Source organism: Solea senegalensis, linkage group LG12 (genome assembly GCF_019176455.1).
Source record: "Solea senegalensis isolate Sse05_10M linkage group LG12, IFAPA_SoseM_1, whole genome shotgun sequence".
Taxonomy (NCBI): domain Eukaryota; kingdom Metazoa; phylum Chordata; class Actinopteri; order Pleuronectiformes; family Soleidae; genus Solea; species Solea senegalensis.
In genome coordinates, this window is record NC_058032.1 from 3916171 (window position 1) to 3935393 (window position 19223).

General features: G+C 39.9%; 1 protein-coding gene across 1 annotated transcript in view; it reads left to right on the forward strand.

The window, feature by feature from the left end:
• Nucleotides 1–634: 634 nt before the first annotated feature.
• LOC122778416 (C-terminal-binding protein 1) overlaps nucleotides 635–19223 on the forward strand; it is a 29382-nt gene continuing 10793 nt past the window's right edge. The window contains exons 1-3 of the mRNA XM_044040300.1: nucleotides 635–874; nucleotides 15346–15500; nucleotides 19050–19194. Of these exons, the coding sequence (XP_043896235.1) occupies nucleotides 835–874; nucleotides 15346–15500; nucleotides 19050–19194 (340 nt within the window). The 5' untranslated portion in view covers nucleotides 635–834. The remainder of the gene's footprint in view (nucleotides 875–15345; nucleotides 15501–19049; nucleotides 19195–19223) is intronic.

Consider the following 19223-nt stretch of genomic DNA (forward strand, 5'->3'; position numbering starts at 1 on the left):
GAAATAAGTCATTTGCAAATAAAGGCTTTAAAAGAAGGCTGGATCTCATGAATTAAAAACGGTATAACTGCAAATATTTTAGCATGGATCAAAGTCATATGACACAAAAATGACACAGTGTATTCTATAGAAACCTTGGCCATGATTATTATTATTATTTGTTCAAAGCAAAACATTTGCAATTGTGTAACAATGTATTGCTGTGACATACACATTTTTAGAACAAGTTTTTCTTCTCTTGCTACAACTGTGTCATTGCATAACTTTTTTTTTTGGCCCCCCCTTCTTGTCTTTCAGCGAACAAAAGATGAATTTTGGCCGGTGTTGGCTCCTCCCTGTTCCTTCACACATACACACACACACACATGCACACATACACACAAACACACACCTTACTCTTTCACACTCCTTTGCTCCCATACGTGTAGCACAACTTATATTCAGTGTATGTGTACATTTTTTCTTTCTTTCTTCTTTCACACAGAGAGACACATAAAGACAAGAGAGATTTGCTGTTATAGAAAGTGAGAAAAGGGAGGGAGGTAGAGACAGCGGGGAGGGAAGGAGAGAGGGAGGAGTAAAGACAGATAGAGAGAGCGGCGAGCGAAGGGGACGGAAAGGGAGGGGAGAGAGAACGAGAGCGAGGGTGAGGGAGAGAGAGAGAAAAGAGGGGGAGCACATGTGTATGCTTGTCACTGAGGGGCTGGGAGAAGGACTAAGGGAAGCGAGGTAGCTGGCCACAGCCGCCATATGCTGACTGGATTCCTGTTCATGTCTGCTGTGTGAAGACTGTAGGTTAGTGTTGTGTGTGCTGGCCGGGCTGGGGAACACACCATGGGAAGCTCACATCTCCTCAACAAAGGCATGCCTCTAGGTAAACAACCATTACTCTTGCTTTCAAGTGGGCAACTGTGTGTGTGTGTGTGTGTGTGTGTGTGTGTGCGTCTATGTGTGTGTGCCAATATTTGTGAATTCAATGTACAATATTCTGCCTTTTTCTGCTCCCCTCCCCCCTTCCCTCTCTTCCTCTCCCTTTGCTGTTTCCTCCTACTCCTTCTTCTCTTCTTTAATTCTCACACACCATTATCTTTTCGATCACTCAGCCTCTCTCTCTCTCGCCACAAGAATGATTAGCCTTTTCTGTACAGCTCTCCCTCTCTCTGTGTGTGTGTGTGTGTGTGTATGTGTGTGTGTAAGGAGGCAAATCTCTGCTATTGAAGGCTGCTTGAACACCTCCATTTGTGGCAGCAGAAATAGATCTGTCTCTCCTTCGAGGGCTAGCAAGGACATGACACATATTTCCCTTTTTCATTGTGCCATTGCTTTTACACCTTAATTGAGGCACACACACACACATACACACACATACAGGCATGCATGTGCACACATACCTCACACATGTACAGAAACTGGCTAAATTTATTCCAGTGCATGAACACACAGAGCTGGATTCACACACACACACACACACACACACAGGTGACAAATGCAGCCATTGAAAGGGTCTGCTGGACAAGACTGTTGTAGAAAATGGGATCAAGGTATGGCTGCTGTGGAATAAGAAGGGGCGTAGGGGGTGGAGGAGCAGGGGCAGGAGGAACGATGAGGTGGGTGTGAGACTAAATGGCCGTCCACTCTACGTCAGAATTACCGTATCTGTGCTCACCTAAAAAAAAAAATCCTCAAAATCACCTCAACCTGAGCTTTGACACGCTGAAAATGAAACCACAGACTGTGATGTCATCAACAAGCTGCAGGGCTGTGTCTCTTGATGACATCAAAAGATTGAAGTTGCTGCCGGCTGTGACCCCCAAATTATTACGTCCCCCCAACAGCTATAGAGACTCCAAGGTCACAGGACAGGAATAACAACACAGTTTGTTGTTATTAACACCCCCTTTTTCACGAGCAGTCAATAATTGTGATAATGGTGTGCTCGTACAGTCAGCTCTGGCACACAGTGAAGCTGTGGATGAGTTCATTCATGTTTGTCCTCTGAGCTGTGGCTGCTGATTTATGTCTGATCTCCTTTCCAACGTAGCATGAAAAACAAACAAGTCAGATCTTTTCCTTTTATTGCTCATTTCCTCCTTTGTTTTAACGAGTGCTTCGATTCCACAGAGGCTCCTCACACAAGCAGTTTAACAGGTTAAGAATAACGTGGCTGTGCTCAGTCGCTGCAGGCAGTTTCCCACCGGGAGGTTAGGTCGCCTTCTAATGTCACAGGATAAAAATCAAGGGAACTGCTCGTGTTGTTACACGTCGTCGCCAGCCTCAGAAAAACCCACAACCTACTGTCACCAGGAATTATGACGAGTAGAAAAGACATCAGACACGGCCACATTACATAGTAGAGTAGATCTACTTAATGTTAAAATAAAGAGCAAAATACTGCAGATCAGTGTGAGGGATGTTCACAATACTAATATAGAAAGTTGAAGCAAACAATTACTTGTGGTTTTGAAACAGAGACAAAACAAGCAAATTGATTGTATTCTAACTCAGAGTGTGTGTTATTATGTCGATTAAAACTGAAACTTTAGTGATATTACAATTATGAGCATCATTGAAATATTGCAAAAAATTCAAATACAGTATGAACGAGTGCAACTGACTTGAATTCAGTGTATGGACTTATTTACTTATTAAGGCTGAACGTGACTTAATTAATTTAATTTGACTTGTTTCAAGAAAACTTGATAAGTGCCATTTTCTTGCTGCACTGGCAGATAATTTAGCTTCAAACAAGTCCTTTTTGGTTATATTTTCTTGTTTTTTTAGAGGCATTTTCTGCAGTGTTAAGCTTTGACATTGTCACTGAATTTCAACTTGTGTGTGTGTGTGTGAGAGAGAGAGAGGGAGGGAGAGAGAGAGAGAGAAGGAATGTGGAGAAGCTGATGTTGGCCAAAAATGAATCTTTTGTTTCCTGAAACATGACAGAGAAGGAAAATAAACATGTGTTTTGTGATGACAAAGCGAGCAAAAGAGGAAAACGTGTTCTAATAACGGCACACGAAAACACAAAAGATGTCACTGCGATAATGAGGATGATGTGATAGTTTGTGTAATCAGTGTGACAAACAAACAAACACGGCTGGAGTCACATGAAAGATTTACTCGTGCAATTAAACTTAAAAGGTAAATTCTGAAACTCAAGCCTTTTTTTTGCAAAGATGAAGAAGATTGAAATTTGAAAATAACATGAATCCAAACGCCAATGACAGCTAAAACCCCACATTTAGTCAAAATGTCCACAAATAATCCAAACATACACACACCCGAGTCACTTCACGTATCTTCTGTAAAATCAGACTTTCTGATCTTGATAAAAAAAAACTCCTAACATGTGCATCTTTTGCCGTTGAACAGGTTAAGAATAACGTGACATGTGCGTTAATGGCTGCAGGCCGTGTCCCACCAGGTGCTTATGTTGCCATCTAATGTCACAGGATAAAAATCAAGGAAACTAATCAGGTTGTGACACGTTGCCAAACTCACAGTCATACACAACATAACTACTGTCACTGGGAAATGCAGTTAGTTAGTTAGTTAGTTAAAAGGCAAAAACACACCGACAGGACAGAGTAGAAATACTGTAAAAGAGCAACAAAAACACTGCAGATCAGCTTTAGAAACATGTTGCATCTACGATACTATCTACTTAAACATAAAGTAAATATTAAAAAAAAATTATTATTTGTAGAGCACATTTCAACAACAACAAGCAATAAAAAAAGAAAGAGAAATGCAGCAGCTGCATGAAAGGTATAAAGGGCACGATAAAGCACAATAAAAACATTTAAATAGAGAAGTAAAAGAAAAAGAAATTAAAAGTTACAGTTACGGCAGAGGCGCAGCGGTGATAATAACTTTATTTTCGTTTAAACGCAGTGACAAAAAGTTTGCTTGTTTTCAGGCTACATTTGAAAAGAGCAATTTGATTTAGCAGACTCAGGGAGTTTGTTCCAGATATTTGGGGCATCAAAACACAAAAAAGTAGTTCCCAGATGACCTTAGTGGTCTGGATGGTTCACGTCAGAATAAAGTATTCTGGGCCTAAACTGTTCGGCGCTTTACAGACGAACATTTTAAAAATCAATTCTTGTAAGGACCTCAGAGCTGGAGTCATGTGTTCCACTTTTTTTTAGTCTTAGTGAGAACAAGAGCAGCAGCGTTCTGAATCAGCTGCAGCTGTCTAATGGATTTTTTTTTTGTTTTGGAGGCCGGTGAGAACAGCAGTGCAAGCTAATCGCCTAAAGACTAAGTCATGGACCAGTTTTTCCAGATCCTGCCACACCATATACGTCCTCTGAGTCTTGATATATACTTGAGATGATATTTAAGTACACAGACTTTTAAATTCAGCTCTGTGTCCATGAAAACTCCAACATTTCTTTCCCGCTTATCTCCAAAGACAATTAATTCTGTTCTCTGGTCCGTGCCCATGCAGGGTTAAATGGAAATCCATACAGCTGTAAGTGCTCACCATTGTATACAGTACGCAGTAACAGCCCATTGTAAAAAGCAAAGTCTATTATGTCTTAACGCATAAAAGAGGAAAATGCTCGTGCTAAAAAAAGGAAGCTGCGGTGAAAGAGCATTTGAAGGCTCGGCGTATATGCTGTGAAGGTTAGCCACTATAAAATTAGCCGGCTATATTCAATTCATAAATGGAAATGTAACTGAGAGGCACAAAAGTCTGGACAGGTGGTGGCTAAATGACAGTGTCATCACAAAGAAACACACACACACACACACGACAGGCTTGTAGGAGGAGTGAAACATCCCAAAACAACAATTAGTGGACAGGCTGTAATTCAGCTAAAACACACTGTGCTGCGAGTCTGTTTGGAGAAAGACACGCAGCTGAAATATCACTCAGGCGGTTTGGAGCAGTCAGTGCCATTCAGTGGTGTCTTCACTTTAAAAAAGCAAAAAAAAAAAAAAAGCAGCACTGCACCTTTTGTTGTAAATCAAAGTGAGATTAACTGATCTACTGTGGTGACCTGTATTTAATTAATCCCGGAGACGTCTCTACTCCAGGGGCCTCAAACTCTAATGACCTGAGGGCCAATGTGCATCTAGTCTAGAGACGACACCATACCGATAACAGTTGGACTCGGATGAAGTTGGTGCAAACACATATGTGTAGCCATTTCAAAGAGCTCATTCAAGTATTTATATTCTTACTGAGTCTGTATACACAATACTTATTTACGCTGCAATGTACAAAATTAGACTATAGTCCTTTTCTTTCTCTGTTTTACCTTTCTTTAATCCCTTGCTTGTTTTTGTCTAATTTTGCTGCCTGCACGTCTAACTGAATTTCACCTTTGTGGGATAAATAAAGTTTATTTTATCAAATATTTGTCTCCCATAAAGGAGAAAAACCAAACAGTCCACAACATGACTCAAAAACCTAAAAATGTTGCTGATTTTTTAATTCTGATATATGGGATTTGGGTTGGGACTGTATCAGACTTTATATTCGTTTATCTGTCTGATATCCGATCCAGGGATTTTGAGCAGTATCGGACCGATACTGAGTATCGTATCATCCTCATCCCTAATCTTGTCTGGTCAAGATGAGGCCAGCAGGGGGTGGGCAACATGACCTTAAAGTGAAAACACAATAATTTTGCCCATCATTATTTTGCAAAAACTAAAACTATAATGGTATATTACAGAAGTAAAAGTGTTTGTTTGGAATAAAAAAAAAAAACATATTTAAATAAGTTTAAATAACAAAATCAGGCAGACACAAATAACTGCAGTTAAAACACTTAGCAAGCTTATGTATATAACTTAATGTTGAATAATAATGTGATTGAATGTGTTATTGTTATTATTGTAAAAAAAATATTGGGAACAAACCTGTTGAGGATTATAATCTGTCTATATTCTGTCACCTCACTGGCAAATGCTCTCTCTTCGGGTCACAGGCCATGTTTCCATTATGACATGATATTAAGTGACGAGCCTCATAAACTCAATTAGGGGGCCACATATGGCCCACGGGCCTCGAGTTTGAGACCTCTGCTCTTCTCTCAGAGTCATGCCTAACAAACAAACACATTACATAACTGAATCCAGTCCACAAGCCCCCGATGGTCACTGGAAAAAATGTCTCTCATCTTTAATAATCCAATAATGACTCCCATTTTTCTCCCATCCTATTGAAATTCAACTTCAACTTGAAATTCAAATGTGCTTTCCTTCTGCATAATGACTGTTAATCCACTATAATGAGCCAACAATCAAATATAATAATCCAGTTGAGTACTGTGTTTTGACCGTAGTGCTTTTGTGCCATGTGTAAGAATTGTCAAACCAGGCACCTGATACCAGCTGTTAATCCACTCATATGTGCCATGGTTTATCGTCTGTTTTCCTCTAAATGATGACGGGGCATCGTCTTCCACTGAAGAAGACGTGAAACTAGAGATTGAGATTATTAACTCGGCAGGAAAATGTTTACCGGTGTTTTAAATCAAGTAAGGAACAGGCTAATTTTCCCATAGACTTAGATTCAAATTACAAAAATGATACGAGAAGTGATCGTGAAACAAGGACGACACATCATACGCATATGATTAGTAGCAAAATCTGACAAAGTTGATACATTTTCTGTCCATCATATACTTAATAGATACCCAATATTATAACCGATTTCAGAATAAAAGCACAGGACACAGGTGATTTCCAATATATGTTTCCACTAAGCAGCCACAATGAACAGCAGCTTAGGTAAATTGGCTTTTCTATTTTTTTTCTTTTTCTGACACTGACGTTTATGAAAGTAAAGCACCCAAGAATGGAACAAATTATTATCCTATAAGCTACTGAATGACTCAGTAAAACATTATGCAGTTTTAACAGCAGTTCTCACAATAAAATCCCCCACAGATTACACAGAAAATGTCACAGATGAATAAAACTTATACCTTTTGACTGTGCAGTTAGCGTTGTGCAGGAAAAGATGCCTAATGAAAGCATGAAGTCCTTTAAAGTGTCGTAAAATGAGGTCTTTGCATTAACTTCTAATTAACATTATTTATTATTTCACAGTTGAAACACAGTGATAAAATATAATGAAATTATTATTAATTATTATTAAATTCCACAATGGTGTGACTTAGTAATGGGAACAGACAAAAAGTGGACAAACCTGAATTGGCTTGTTGATACAGTGTCTGTAGATGGTATTAGTGTGTGGTGTGTGTGTGTCTGTATGTGAGTGTTGATTGTGTGTGTGTATAGGTGTGTGACGGAGAAAGAAAAGACCCACAGTCTGATCAGTTGTGATATGTGTAAGCACTCGTATGAATCATTTATCACTGCATATGAGTTACACCAACCTGCATGCATTAATGTGCTGTGTATGCACCTGCACTTGTGTATATGTGGGTTGGGCAGGGTGTGTGTGTCTTGTCTTTCCTCACTTTTCCTCACACACACACACTCTGGTTTGTGCAGCTAATCTTCTCAGGACACTGCATTGACTTCCATAAATGTGAACACTCTATACAAAGTGTCATGCCTAACCTTAACCATAACCAGTTGATATCTAACCCAATCCTTATTAAACTAAGGCCAGAACATAACCAGTTCCTTGGAAATGAGGTTCTGCCTCATTAGGGCCAGGTTTTTCCTCTCCTTCAGGACTACTGGCCCTGACAAGGTCAGTGTTTACACAGAAAATGTCCTAAAGAGATAACAAATACACACACATACATTTGCACAGCTATTCTTTTAGGACAGGCGTGTCCTAAGTCTGGCCCGTGGTCCAATCTCGGCCCTCGGCAAGATTTCGTACGGCCCGCAGCTTTGGTTTTATAATGTATTATTTATGGACCACAATGCAGTGGGACAGAAAATCATGTCATGTGTCATCCCCATTAGCTCGGCTGGTAAGGAGTTGTGCTTTGAAACCAGAGTTTGAAATCCAGTTGTGACAGACAGATACATGCATTCCTCCTATTATGTTATCTGACTCCGGATGTGAAAGAAAGGCCAAAAGAAAGGCCTTGTTTTAAGGACTCTGCAGCCTTAACAAAGCTTTACCCTTAACTTTAGCTACTGTATAATCAGTTAAGGCCTAACCTTAACCTTAAGCTAATCGTAATTGAAATCCTAGCACAAAACTTAAACTTAAATGACTGCTTTATTACATTAGGAACAGGTTTTGGTTCCCAGTAGCCAAAACCTGTTCCTAATGTATTTTATTGAGGTTCTGCCTCATTACATTAGGTCCTGACAAAGTCAGTGTTTATGCCAGAAAAGGTCCTTAAGAGACAATAAATACAAGGACACACACAGAAACTGTGTGTATCTGCACATTTAGCTGCTTTTTAAGCCAAGACATTTTTGTAGTGATGATAGTAGAGACTAAAACTTGGCATTTTTTTTAAGAATTGGACAGGAGACTGGAGAGCGAGAGAGAGAGAAAAAAAGGAAATGTTTAGAGAGAAGAAGAAGAAAGCCCTCGGAAGTGAGATTGAAATGAGAGATGGAGATCTAAAAAAATGAGGCAGCGACGAGGTGAAAGGTCGAGAAAACCAACATTGAGGGAGCAAAAAAACAGATATCGGGGCTTTTTTAACCACATCATGTTGCTGCCTGCCACAACAGCCAGGAACGTTATAAATCATCTGCCCCACCAAGGCTTCGGTGGTTTGAGAGTTGCACGCGGCTGACTGATCACAGGTGCCGACAGCAAAGCTCTCCTCTCGCCTCCATCCTTCGTGGTGCAAAATACAAACACTGGTGCTGGAAATGCAGTGTGTCATCTCACCGGGGTTCATTTTTAGTTCAGTCGAGAAGGGACTGAAACCAGATTTAAATCAGGAAGTCTGACCTTATTCCAGAACACAAAAAAAACAGAGGAAAAAAAAAGGTTGCGCAGCTGTTAGTTGAGTGGGTATGTTTGGCACTGACTGAAAACGATTGGTGTGTTTGAACTGCAATTTGAATAGAGCACTTTGCTTTGATCCTAATACTTCATATCTGAATGGCCCATGTGCTCTGGCTGTGAAAATGAGAGTGAGTGTTTATGCATTTTTTGTATTTTTTTTTTTGCAGGATTTGATTAATTGGCTAATTGTTTTCTCAATCCACAAATAATTATTTTTTTAAAAATGTGATTTTAGAAGCTGAAAAGCAGTAAATGCTTCACAGGCTTCAGCTGCATAGCTATTGTATTGATTCTAAAAGTATTCATTTGACTGGCTGACCGATGTGGTGTCGGGACTTCTTGCAGCACATTTTGGCAGGCAACTATCTGTCTTCTTTGCCGAGTAAAAAAAAAAACACACACACACACACAGACAGAAAGCACATGATTATTGCTGATTTCTCTGTCGACTGATCGGTCTGAAAACATTGTCTCGCTCTTCTGAGACGGAAATCCAGCTGTTCCTGTGAGCTGGTCGGTGACAGCTGGATGCAGACAGGCTGCAGGGATTTCCCACTGGCTCTCAAACTGCAGTCCCAGCAGTCACTGTTTGGCAGAGGCATCTTTTCCGGCTCCAAGTACCAGCCAAACAGAAACACACAGTCATTTTTGGTGTGATTACAGATTTCCATACCAGGTCACGTCCGTTAGTGTCCCAGGGAGAGGCGCTTTTATACAGAAGGGTCAGTTTTAGATTGAAAAATAATCACCCATCGAGGAAAATTTATTGCTACTGCATTGCTGCTGCAGCACTTCAAATCCCATCCGAACTGTGATTCCCAAAGTGTGGGCCGCAGACCCCTCATGGGCAGGGAAGATACTGCATGTGGGCCGCAAGAGGTCAGAGGTGTTCATTTGTGTAATTAAGCTTCTAATGACAACAATTAAATAAATCCAAATCAATCATCAACAAAGTAAGCTTGTATTTAGAGGCCTGATTCAAAGCTCCAGTGCGGAACCTCTCTCGCCTCCTGTTGATTTCTGAGTAATTACCAAAACAGTATGTGGTCTTTAGGACCCTGCGGTGTATGTATGAGAGGAAGAGAGTGATGATGTTGCTGTTGTATACTTTGATAAGTCATGTGCTGTAAATATGTCACTTAACGTAGCATCACTTGACTGCATCTAGGAAATGTAATTGGAGCTGCATGGAGAAGGAAACAGCAGCAGCACTAGCACTACTCGACTCGGTTCAAGTCAACTCTACTCGGTTTGTTTTTAGGGGATGTTTATTGGCATAGTATCTGATACTCAGTGCTTTTTTTTAGTACCTGGTCAGTTGAGGTTCAAATCAAGCTTAACCAATACTTAAATGTGACGTCAACAGACTGCTAGCCACTGATTGGTCGGAGAGTGTCGTCATGAGCTCAACGTCTGACACAAGAATCAAACCGAACAATGTCGAAATGTAGATCAGTCAAAAAGACTTAAAAATCCCTGAAAACATGCGTTAATCTCCAACATTGACCAAGGACAGCTCGTGAGCCGAATCACATCACGTTCAGCTGTATTTTAATCCAGTGACTGTGTCAGACAGAGTCTGGGAGCACTGAACGATTCGGTGAACAAATATTTTTAATCAACTGATTGTAATGATTCAGAAAATAACTGCTTTGTTGATGTAGTGCTGGGTAGTGCTAGAACTGTATCATGGAAAAAGCGCCAATAGTCAGTAGATCACTTGATATTGTATAATCACATTCACGAGAAGTCAAAATCATGATTAAAATTCGACAGTGAAGTCCTACTAATTTATTTTTAGCAGAAGAATCGACTTCTGAACCTTTTCTTTGGTGTTTTCATTCATAAACTGCTGTAAGAAGTTGTCCTGCTGTACTTTTTGCTGTTTGCTTCTTCCAACCTCAGTTGTGACGTAATAATCTGTGTGGGAACGTCGTCAGAAACATGTAAACAAAAAAAACCTGCTATATTAAGAAACACAAAGAGAGTCATTTTGGGGCTGATAAGCTTAATCAGCACCGTGTGAACTCATTTTGGCAAAGGTGCCACTGTGACAGACATTCTTTTATTTTGAAAAGCTATAAACTACTGCTGTAAATAATGTACATTTTAAGGTTTGACTTAAAATGACTTTGAGAATTCAAAGCCTTGAGGCTGATTTACAGAGAAAGGAAAATAAACTTGATATGTGAAGTAAAGACTCTAGTTGTTTATTTGTTTTTTAAATATACAGTAGTAGATCAGTGTAGTTGCAGAGAGACTCTGAATAAAGTCGAGTCCCTAATGGCCGTGACAAGAGCTGTTTGCACTGCGAGAGCTCCCAGCAGTCACCCAACCCTGGGGCTATGGGGGTAAAAAAAAGAAAAGAGAGTGACTGCACTGTAGTATTGTATATTATGAGAAAAGGGAGGGTAGAGATGGACGAGATGGACAAGAGTTTTAGAGTTTCAGAGCTTGGCTGAAAGCAATTATTTTACGTAATGAGGAATTTAATGAGTGAGCGATAACAGCCATTTGAAATTGTTCAATTTGAGAATGAGAAAAGAGAATGGATTCATACTGACAGTGACTAAAATACGGTGGTTAATTGTATTTGTGACCTTTTCTGGCATCTACACTCTTAGGACCAGTAGTCCACATGGAGTTTAGGGTTAGGCATTAACTGGTTAGACTTAAGGTAAGGAATAACACATTGGTTAGGCAATCCAGAAAAAAATGGAAGTCAACGTAGAGTCTTTGAAAGGATAGCTGTCCAAAACCTGTGTGTGTGTGTGTGGGAGCGACAGAGGGAGAACAGACGAGTGTTTTATTGTACAGCACTACTCAGCAGTGTGTGCTGGTCCTTCCAAGGTCATGCTTGGAGCTGGAATGAGAGCTATTTCCTCCCTCACTCTGACCAAGTGTGTGCTGTGGAAATGTTGGGGAATCTCTGCTACTTTCCAAAAAAAAACCCTGCCACTGTGCCGCAGCACTGACACGACATTATTCACACCATCTCTAACTTACACAAATCTTGCAGAGATAAAAAAAAAAACCTGTATAGTGCAGCACCTAAAGGCGAGCGTGATCACATCTGAGGTACAATGACAGCTGTGTTGGAGCCTCACTGTTCTTTTTTGTTCTTGTTGAATTCCAATTTCTCAGCTATGCACCATTGATTTTGTATTGATGTCTAAGTGCAGTGGCCTCCGGACAAATTCTATTACAGTAAGTTAATGTTTTACCAGGCCAGATAAGGCATTGTGGGCTGGATTTGAGTTTCACCTTAGTGGTTTTTCCTCTGCTGCTTGATCAGATCGAGTTTCACGGTGCAATCTGATGACAGAGATAAGAAGACAATGCAGAAACTGAGTGATGCTATCTTTGCTTCACTGTAGCTTAATCCACTCTTTGATTATTAACAGTAAAAAAAAATATAGAGGAACTGCTTCAAGCAAAGTGGGGCTGAAATGAGCTATCAGTGATATTTTGTTTTGTGAGGAATATCAGGGCAGAAAAAAAGGACCTTGAGAACATGGTGTTTATGATTTCCCATATATATAACCACATATATACAGTTCTTCTTTCCAGACGAGCTTGAAAAATCAAGCAAAATTTACTTTTTAAATTTAGACTCAAATTCAAGTTCCTCTAAAACTATTTAAAACTGTTCCTCAAATCTAAATGACATATACAGTAAAACCATGTCATGTCGGTTCTCTACACGCTCAATGCTTAATATATGAAGTACTTTGTCAAAAGCCAAATGCCAAACACTGCATGCAGCAGAGTGGAGCATAAATCCATGTGCTCACTATGTACATTACTTCCCCATGCATGCATTCACACAGACTCACTCAGTCACCAACCAGAAGAAACTACCGAGTCTGTGGAAAAGGAAAATCACCACAGTTTCGAGACGAGTGAGCAGAATGTGTTTTAGACGAGTATTAACTTTCTGAAACTGTGTCTCATACGTGAGGAGGAGGAGGAGGATCAACCAGCTGCATTTAGCCCAGGGAAGTTTTAATACATCTTATTTTGTGTATATATCTTAAGTTGTTACTCATAATATTCACAAAGTTATACTTGTGGGATCTTGTGGGACGTTTTTTTACAAGAAAAACAAGAAACTTCAGCGCATAACTTTAAAAAATAGACAAATGTCTGTGAGATTCAAATGAATTCAGATATATAAGCCTATCAGCTTCACATGACTCTGTCTCTAAATATAGCGTGTTTCTTTTTGTTCTCATGTCTGCAGTGACAGACAGACAGAGGCAACGGCAACATTGTGCTGGTAAAGTCAGAGCCCATTTTCAGATAAAGCAGGAAACACACAAATCATGTTTCACAGTTTCTGTTCATTCATGGACACCAATCAGAGGCAGAATAATAACAACAACAACAACTAAAAATCCCCAGAGGTCGCATACTTCCTTCCAGCACATAAACCTAAATAAATGCTAAATGTCAGGTTTGAATATCGCTGCAAATGAGGCTACAATCAACAAACTTAACAACAAACAAAACAAGGGCAAATCAGTTAATTGCAGAAGAAGCTCATGCTTATTACAATGCTGTATGTATTACATTTACAATAGGTTATGTGGCTTTAATTAACATCCATGAAGCCAACTAAGACATGTTCAGTGGTATTAAGTAGGTTAAATACCAGAAAAACAACAACTGGTAAAGCATAACACAAGAAACTGCTGTACTGAGATTTGTTTGTGAATAAATATTACTATTTCAATATTTGATGATAGCTCCTATAGGAGAAGAGCAATGCAAAAGTGTCCTTGCCCATAATGTTTTAAACTAATCTGTGAGGTTGCAGTTGCCAAACATCTGTGTTCACAAGTCTGAGTGGAATTCAAAATATTGTACAGACAAGTAGAAAGCCCGAGTTTGAATAACTGGTTTAACAATCTGGCTACTTTCTCATGATGTCAGACCGTGAAGTCGGAACAACGGGGCTTAAGCTGCAAAAAACCCAAGTTTTAGAGGAATATTTCTGAGAAAACTGTGAGAAAACAGTCAAGAATAACAGATGAGTCGACTCCGCGTGAGCAGAATCAGAAAGAGGCAGAACTCTATTCATATTTCATCTGCAGAACTTTTACATGTCAAACAGAATCACAACATCTCAGTCTTTCAGGTGTCTTGGTTCCCACAGTCAGTGATCTGGAATGAGAAACCCAGCAGTTTTTTCTTAACTAGAGACAAACCAATAAAGTCTATATAAAAATATAATGTAAGTAAACACTTTCTTTTGGAGTTAATGTCTCAATCCCTAGTTGCTGGTTGTCTTCAAGAGAAGACATTGACAATTTTATGAATTATGTTCCACTTGAGATAAAAAATGAATGATAAAGTAGAAGAGTGGACACCAGTGTCATTGATGGCACTGGCAAAATCCTAATTCTGGAGGCTTCAAAATGGGAATTCAGATTGCTATGGTGACGCCATGGCCAGTAATCACTTGGTTGGAACTGATTTAGCTTGATGAGGTGCTTTACAGTCTTCCACAATCCACAAAAGTGCAAATAAATTGCTAAATGATTACATTTCTGAACACAATTGAATTGAACTCCAAACTCTCCAGTCTTACTGTTATACATTTTCCTTTGTATTTGTAATTTATGTCATATTTTCATTTGAAGCCAAAGGCAATTTTCCACATTGAGGACATAAAGTTTAACATAAATGCTTCTTTATGGTCTCATTATGTAAAGATTATAAAGGAGCCCACTTTTACTGAGTCATTGACATTTTCTCAAATTTCTATCCTGACAGATCTCATCCTCTCGTATAAATGACTGCACCCTTCTAAAGCTGTTTACTAATGTTCACTCCCTCCATGCAGTTATGTTTTTGAGGGTTTTCAGTTATGAAACATAACACTGCAACCACTACCGGATAATTGAGTAACCGACACTTTATCTCTAGCTTCTGCATACAAAGAAAACAACTGCCCCATTTTTCAAGCTCCCAAGAGTCACTCAAACAAAACAAATAAGAATTATCGTGAGTTTTAATTCTGCAGGGATACAAACGTTGGTTTGGAAGAGCAGGCAAACTTAGAAACCACAGATATTCAGAAATGAAATTTGAGTACTTTGAGTTGAGTTTTTGAGTAAACTCGAGTAAAAAAAAATGATATGAGACACTCTATATCTTATAGCCTCTGTACATACGTTTTAACATAGTAATGGAGAAAAAAAGCAGCCTAAACACTCTGTGCTCTAAGGGTTAACAGGTGTGGTTATGTTTAAGATATCGATTGTGTGTCTAAGCAAACAGGTTTAATAAAGGGATGGTTGTTCATGTACATGTTTCCTAATTTCTCAATGAGTGAATGCAGCCAAGTTGGTGCTTCCTCAAAGCAATAAGAAAGTCAACAAAATAAACGTGTCACTCACTCTCTTTTCTTCTGTGTGTGTGTGTAGGCATCAGGCCACCCATCATGAACGGACCCATGCACCCGCGCCCCCTGGTGGCGCTGCTGGACGGGCGCGACTGCACTGTGGAGATGCCTATCCTCAAAGACGTAGCGACCGTGGCCTTCTGTGACGCTCAGTCCACACAGGAGATCCACGAGAAGGTACCATAGTTTTTAGAACAAGTGCAATATGTATCTATATTTTTACTGATTACTAATTGCTTACATACATATATATATATACATATCCATACAATTACGTGTCTTAAAAAGCTATCAGCCTTCAGTTAATAATCTTCAAATTATTCAGTAAATTTAAAAGAAATATGTACTATTTTTGTACCATTTCTAATAGCATTTATACCTGGACTGGAAAACAGAGCTGCAACTAACGATTATTTTCATACTTGATTAAGCTGTCGTTTATTTTCTTGATTATTATTTATAGAAAAATCTGAAAATGTGGAAAACATGTTGATGGTGTTTCCCACATCTTGTTTTGTCCACAAACAAAAAGTGCTTCAGTTCTAATGATTTCTTTTCAAAGCAAAGCACACAGCAAAGCACACAGTCGTTGACATAAAGTGATTAATCCGTGGTTTGCCCTCCTCTTTCCTGTGTCTCATGAATGCAGCGTTATCACTTAAGAAAAGAGATTTAGCAGAACAGTCGTACTTTAACTGATCCCTGAGTTGCAGCTGAAATCAAAACAAAGGAAACAAAAACAAAGAGAGGTCAATCCGAGAATTGAAATAAGCAAGTACGGCGTGCGAAGAGCAAATGTGGGTCAGATCTTGCCACAGCCACTATGGAATGTAACTGGGTTTGTATGTCTGGCAGGGTTATGTCTCGTTCTGGGTGACTGCCAGGCACATTGGCTCTATGAGCGCGCTCGGTAGGCCACAGTACGGAAGAAACAGATGGCTCTCCCTCACTCATATCTCATCTCTCTCTCCCTCGTCCTCTCTCTCTTTCTCTCGCTCTCTGTCTGGCTCTCCAGTAAGCAGCAGCCACCTCATTGTGTAATTAAAAGGGGTTTCTTTATTGTAATTGAACCCGCATGCTCTCACTCTCGCCCACTCTCACAATACAGGAATAAAAGATTGAAATGAAAGATTAATTGAGAATCAATTAAAAGCTGCTGATTGATGCTTGAATGCTTCTCACCCCCCACAATCACATGATCTGCCTTTTGATTTGTTATATTTCCACCGTCAAAGTGTCATTCCTGATTAGACGGCACAGAGAATCCAGACAAGAAGGAGCTTCTGCTTCTAATATTAGTCAATTGTTTTTCACCTTATCTCATTTCCTGTGGTTATAGAAGCTAAGTTGCCATGGTAATATTCAGGAAATACTGTTATTCCGTGCAGGCAGGCAGGAATAGATATATATCTATATATATATAGATATCTATCTATATATATATAGATATATATATACATATATATATATGATACCAGGATGTGAGGATGATTTAAAGGCGACATAGACCGGAAGCTCCAATTAATGCTGCGTTTGTGTGTGTGTATCTGCGTCATTACCTCGTTTATGAAACCCTAAAGTTTCAGAACAACACTTCAGCCACTGCTGAGAAAATAGTGTTGTATTGTTTTCCTGGGCTCTGCGAAGCGGATCGGCACTTCCTTAATTTGATGTCGTCATCAGAAATCCTCACCACTCCTCTCACCACCGTAGCGCCTCCTGGTGCGGGCACTAGTCAGGGCACATCCGGTTGCGTACATTCAACCGCAGAAGAAGAGGAACTACTCTCGTTGTAGCTGCTGAGATTTGATTTGATTTTATTTGAAAGGGACCATTTGCAATTAAAAACATAAATGTCACCATTTGATGCATTACACCAGAGTTAGCCTTGGGCTAATTTACATCTGCAGTCCCTAGCTAAAGATAAATACAACACAGGTAAAACATCAAATATCACTCAGCAGGTAATCATGTAGTCATGTAGAAGGACAAAATAAATACAGCACAGTTAAAACATTACGCAACAAGTAAGAACATACAGCAGTGTAGGAAGTGCCCCTCACAGGTCCACACACACACAGACACACATACATACACTCACTAAAATAGCCACTGGCAAATTAGTGGGTGCATTGTTGTGAGAGTTTTAGGTGTTTTTTTATTTTAGCTTTAAACTCACCAAGCAGGTCACAGTTTTTTATATCATCTGGAATGGTGTTCCATTGTGTGACAGCTTTAACAGAATAGGCTGCCTGTCCAAATGCTGAGTAGCGAAAGGGTACAGTGCAGCTATGTACAGATGCTGTTCTTGTGGACCGTACAGAGCCACGGTAACAAACAAACCTTTGCAGACAGGTGGGAGCCAAGCCTTTTAGGATTTTGTAGACTGTGCATACGTTTGACAAAAATCTAAAATTTTCAAAAGATAGAAGATTGTGCCTGTGTAGTATGTCACAGTGATGGTACCTGTGTCATCAAAGTGTCTTTTTGTCAAATATTTTCAGTGCCTGTTTATACAGGGATTCTAAGGGCCTGATTGTTGTTTGACTAGCCTGCCCCCAACAAGTGATACAATAGGAGATGTGAGATAAAATAAGAGCATGCAGAAATATTTTTGCAGCCTCTGTGGATAGGGAGGATCTAATTTGCCTGAAGTTAGCCAAGTTGTATTTGATGGTTTTTGTCATCTTTTTGATATGTTTCTTGAAATTCAAATTTGGATCAAGTAGCACACCAAGATATTTGAACTCACTGACAGTCTCAATCTGTTCACCTCTGATGTAGATATTTACATCTGGGATGTTCAGCTTGGTGTTGGAGAAGAACATGCCTTTTGTTTTACTTACATTCAGGGTGAGACAGGATTGGTCGAGCCACTCTGCAACTCCAACGAGGGCGTTGGTTAGTTTAGTAGCAGCTTGCTGAGCTGATTTTGCGTGTGTGTATAGGACGGTGTCATCAGCATAGAGTTGTACCTCTACGTCATGACAATACAGTGGGAGGTCATTAATGTATAAACTGAATAGTAGTGGGCCTAACACAGATCCTTGAGGTACACCCAATGTGCACCTTAAGTAGCTGGAGTCTGCATCTTTAATTTTCACACACTACCTTCTATCGGATAGGTAGGACGATATCCATGCAAGTGTGTTGGACGAAAGGTTGACACTTTTAGCTTCACGTGCCTGAGGGGGAGCTGTGTATCTGAGAGCTGGCCTATCTATTACGTCACTTCCAGGTACCTGGCCAATCACAGGACAGTAGGAAAGCTCTCGTTGGCTGGCCAATCACAGTCCACACGTTCTGGGGGTGTGGTTTTGGTCTGAAACAGCGCGGCTGACGAGAGCGTCAGTGAGGAGATATTTTGATCGGCTCGTTTGCAGCGATTAGGAGGTTTTTAACCATGAAAACAAGTTAATATATGTAAGTAGACCTCCATAAGTAACATATATGTGTGATACAAGCATTCTATGTCACCTTTAAGAAGTTGAAACCTTCGCGGAAATACTTTCTGGGGAACATGTTGAGGGTGGACTCAGTGAACTGTGGCTGTGCCTTCCACAAATCAACACTTTGTGCTGACACCTACGCAAACACCAGCTGGTTACTTGGCCTCTACTCTCTGTTCAGATGAAGTACTAAGTATGGATTACAGTATACAGTATGCAGAGAACATGTTCAGGTGAAGCACTAAAAGAGTATGTCTGTGTGTGTGTGTGTGTTCAGGTGTTGAATGAGGCTGTAGGAGCGTTGATGTACCACACCATCACTCTGATGAAAGAAGACCTGGAGAAGTTCAAAGCTCTTCGTATAATCGTGCGCATCGGGAGCGGCTACGACAACATTGACATCAAATCAGCAGGGGAACTTGGTGAGAACACACACACGCAGAGTTCTACA